At 49.3% G+C, this 3343-nt stretch overlaps 1 protein-coding gene across 1 annotated transcript; it reads left to right on the top strand.

Annotated features, from left to right (window-relative positions):
* Positions 1–1667: 1667 nt before the first annotated feature.
* Positions 1668–2663, top strand: LOC309830547 (RNA-binding motif protein, X-linked 2-like; the record flags this gene model as incomplete). Its single annotated transcript, XM_082667137.1, has 1 exon — positions 1668–2663. The coding sequence occupies exon 1, from the start codon at positions 1680–1682 to the stop codon at positions 2661–2663; it is 984 nt and encodes a 327-aa protein (XP_082523263.1). The 5' UTR covers positions 1668–1679.
* Positions 2664–3343: the final 680 nt, after the last annotated feature.

The raw sequence follows: 3343 nt of genomic DNA, 5'->3' as shown, positions 1-3343 counted from the left end.
GGTGCAGGTGGAGCTCCCAGGGCCACCTGCAGACACACATGACAGAGCTGAGCTCAGGGTCCTGGGGCTGCCGTGGAGTCCTGAACCTTTTTGCACAACTGCCCCATTGAAGATCTGGTGAAGCCTGTACACCCTTTCTAGGAATAATGTTTTTAAACATATTTTTTTAAATCCACATCATTACAAAAGAAGCCAATTATATTGAACTACAGCTATGCACATATAAAGAAAAATATTTTATACTAACAGATGATTTCATTACAGGATAAGACCTAGCCATACATTTCTCATCTACCATGACTTTGAAGTAACTAAGAGGGTAAATGATATTCTGTTATAAAATACCTTTAACACTTGGAATGGGGTAGAAATGTACCTGCAATTTCCTTTAGGAACAAAGTTATAGGTGCTGCTTATGATACTGGGATTTTTTTCCTATGCTCACAATGGAAGGAAATGTTAAATTTCAGGTTGAAACTGCTGAAAAGAAGGATATAGTTTTTCCCATCCTAGTCTCCAGACCCCATTAAACTTCTATGAACAGACCTCTGGTGGGGTACCCTGTGGACGCCAGGTTGAGAATCTCTGTGGCAAAACTGTGAGCGCATGAGTTTCTCTGTTATATTGGCCAGAGAGCACGGTTGCCTCGTGCTCCCAAGTCTGATGGAGATTTTGAGTAGAAGCCTTTCATCCTGCAGTCCCGATTTCCCCAGGACACGTGTGTCTAAGCCCTTCCCCTGTGGCACCAGGAGCCACGTTCCTGGACCAAGCTGTACGCTGGGTGTGAACTTCTGTGGAGCCTCTTGGGTCACAGATTTGGGGCCCATTATTACTCCAAACACGCCCAGATATCTTACTTCCAGGAGTACAGAGCAAGCTCAAGGTGGAAGCCTGACTACAAAAGTGTAAATGATAAAGAAAAATGGAAGGGAAACTGGTGACAGAAGAAAGACAGGGGGTCAGGAAATAGGTTTCAGTCTTGAGTATGTATCACCTTAACTCCACAGCACAAGCCTCATTGGAAATCAGGGGACAGGGCACCTTATTCTTGTTAGAATCTTGTTGTTATGGCCACCTCACAGAAAATCACAGATTCAAAAAAGTGCAGATTTTAATAGCTGTACTGAAATAGGCATCTATATGTAAAGTCATTGTAAAATCAAATAATAATTCTAAGCAAAGACCACAATACAAATTCAAAAAGCATCCGCACTTGATTTCTAAAACAACTCCCAATAAACACGAGACTTTAAGTACACTATTCCTTAAGCGTAAACTCATCAACGGCGCAAGCTCCTTGGAGACCAATGGGCGCGTGGCGCCGGGGCTGCGCATGCGTCTTACGGCTTCTCCCGGAAGTCGCTTCCTAGGTTCTGGGCGTGAAGTCGGTTGCTAGGTGCTGAGCGTGAAGTCGGTTGCTAGGTTCTGAGCGTGAAGTCGGTTGCTAGGTTCTGGGCCTGAAGTCGGTTGCTAGGTTCTGAGCGTGAAGTCGGTTGCTAGCTTCTGAGCGTGAAGTCGGTTGCTAGCTTCTGAGCGTGAAGTCGGTTGCTAGGTTCTAAGCGTGAAGTCGGTTGCTAGCTTCTGAGCGTGAAGTCGGTTGCTAGGTTCTGGGCCTGAAGTCGGTTGCTAGCTTCTGAGCGTGAAGTCGGTTGCTAGCTTCTGAGCGTGAACCCGCAGAGATGAACCCTTTAACTAAAGTTAAGCTGATCACCAAGCTGAATGAGCGTGATCTCCAGCTGGGGGTAGCAGAGAAGGCGTCTTGGCACTCCGAGTACAAGGACAGCGCCTGGATCTTCTTGGGAGGGCTTCCTTACGAGCTGACTGAAGGGGACATCATCTGTGTGTTCTCACAATATGGCGAAATTGTTAACATTAATTTGGTACGGGACAAGAAGACTGGGAGATCCAAAGGATTCTGTTTCCTCTGCTATGAAGACCAGAGGAGCACAGTTCTGGCTGTTGACAATTTTAATGGGATCAAGATCAAAGGAAGAGCTATCCGAGTGGATCATGTGTCTCGCTATCGGCCTCCTACGGACTCAGAAGAAATGGACGATGTGACCAGAGAGCTGCATGAGAGGGGCTGCGGGGCGCACACTCCCTCACTGAGTTCATCTGAGGGCTCTGAAGATGACAGACCCACCAGAAAACACAAAAAAGACAGAAAGGAAACCAAGAAAAGAAAGAAAGAAAAAGAGAAGACTGACCAGGAGGTACAGGCAGAGCAGCCAGCCTCCTCTTCATCGCCCAGAAGCAAGATGATAAAGGAAAAGGGTGACCTTGGCTCTAAACAGCACAGTAGCAAGAACTCAGAGAGGGGTCAGAAGTCGGAGTCCAGGGAGGTGTGGAAGCCCCAGCCCAGCTCCCCTGAGATCAGGACGACCTGCCGTGGTGGAGCAGAGGACCGAGACCGGGAGCCGAGGAAGAAGAAGCCCAAGCACGAACACAAGTCATCAGGCAGGAGGGAAGAGCGAGAAGACAGGAACAGACATAGAGACGAAGGTCGAAGCTCACACGCACGTTGCAGCCGGCACAGTGGGAGCTCTGAGGGGCGTAGTCACAGAAGTAGAAGTAGGAGTCAAGATAAATCCCACAGGCATAAAAGGGCCCGGCACTCCCGGGACCGGGAGTCCTCTAATCCTCGTGACCACGGGCATCAGTGAAGCCACAGCCTGTTCAGCTGCATGGTAGAATTGGAAATGAACTGTGTTTTGTTTGTTATTTTGTTTGTTTGTTTTTTTGTTTTTTTTTTTTCTGTACAGGGGACACGTTTCCAAGTGCCGAGCCCACGGTCCAGCCTTCCACCTGGCCGGGTCCCTCCCTGCTGTGGTTCCTGCAGTGATGCTCCCAAGAGCCCTGGATGAAATCTGCCTGAGTGTTTCTAACCCTCAACCAACTGACTCACATCCCAGTAACACAAATCAGGATGTCCTGGGCCACCTCCTGGGTTTGACTCCTGCACGGACCCACAGTGGGGAACTCGGGACCCTGGCTTTGGCTCACACCCTAGACTGAAAAGCCCCCCGGTTTTGATGCTGCTGCCATTCAGACTCACCCCCCCCCCCCCCACACACACACCAGACCATCCCTGCTCAGTTTCCTCTGCACACAGCGATCACGTGAGGAGATTTCAGCCGACAGGGATGCCTGGCTCCCACCTCCACAGACCCTGATTGCAATCGGCCCGTGGGTGGCCTCTCGGGGGGATCAGAAGATGTGCAGCCCAGGTGAGAACTGCTGGTCTCATGTTATGATCACGGGTGACTTACCTTAGCCTTCAGCCCACGTAGGCAAGTTCCCTCCACTCCTCTTTTATTTAAGAGTTTTTATTAGAAATGGCTGC

The sequence above is a fragment of the Grampus griseus genome (assembly GCF_964374135.1).
Source record: "Grampus griseus genome assembly, chromosome: 12".
In the NCBI taxonomy this organism is placed as follows: Eukaryota; Metazoa; Chordata; class Mammalia; order Artiodactyla; family Delphinidae; genus Grampus; species Grampus griseus.
This window is presented reverse-complemented; position numbering and strand designations above follow the sequence as displayed.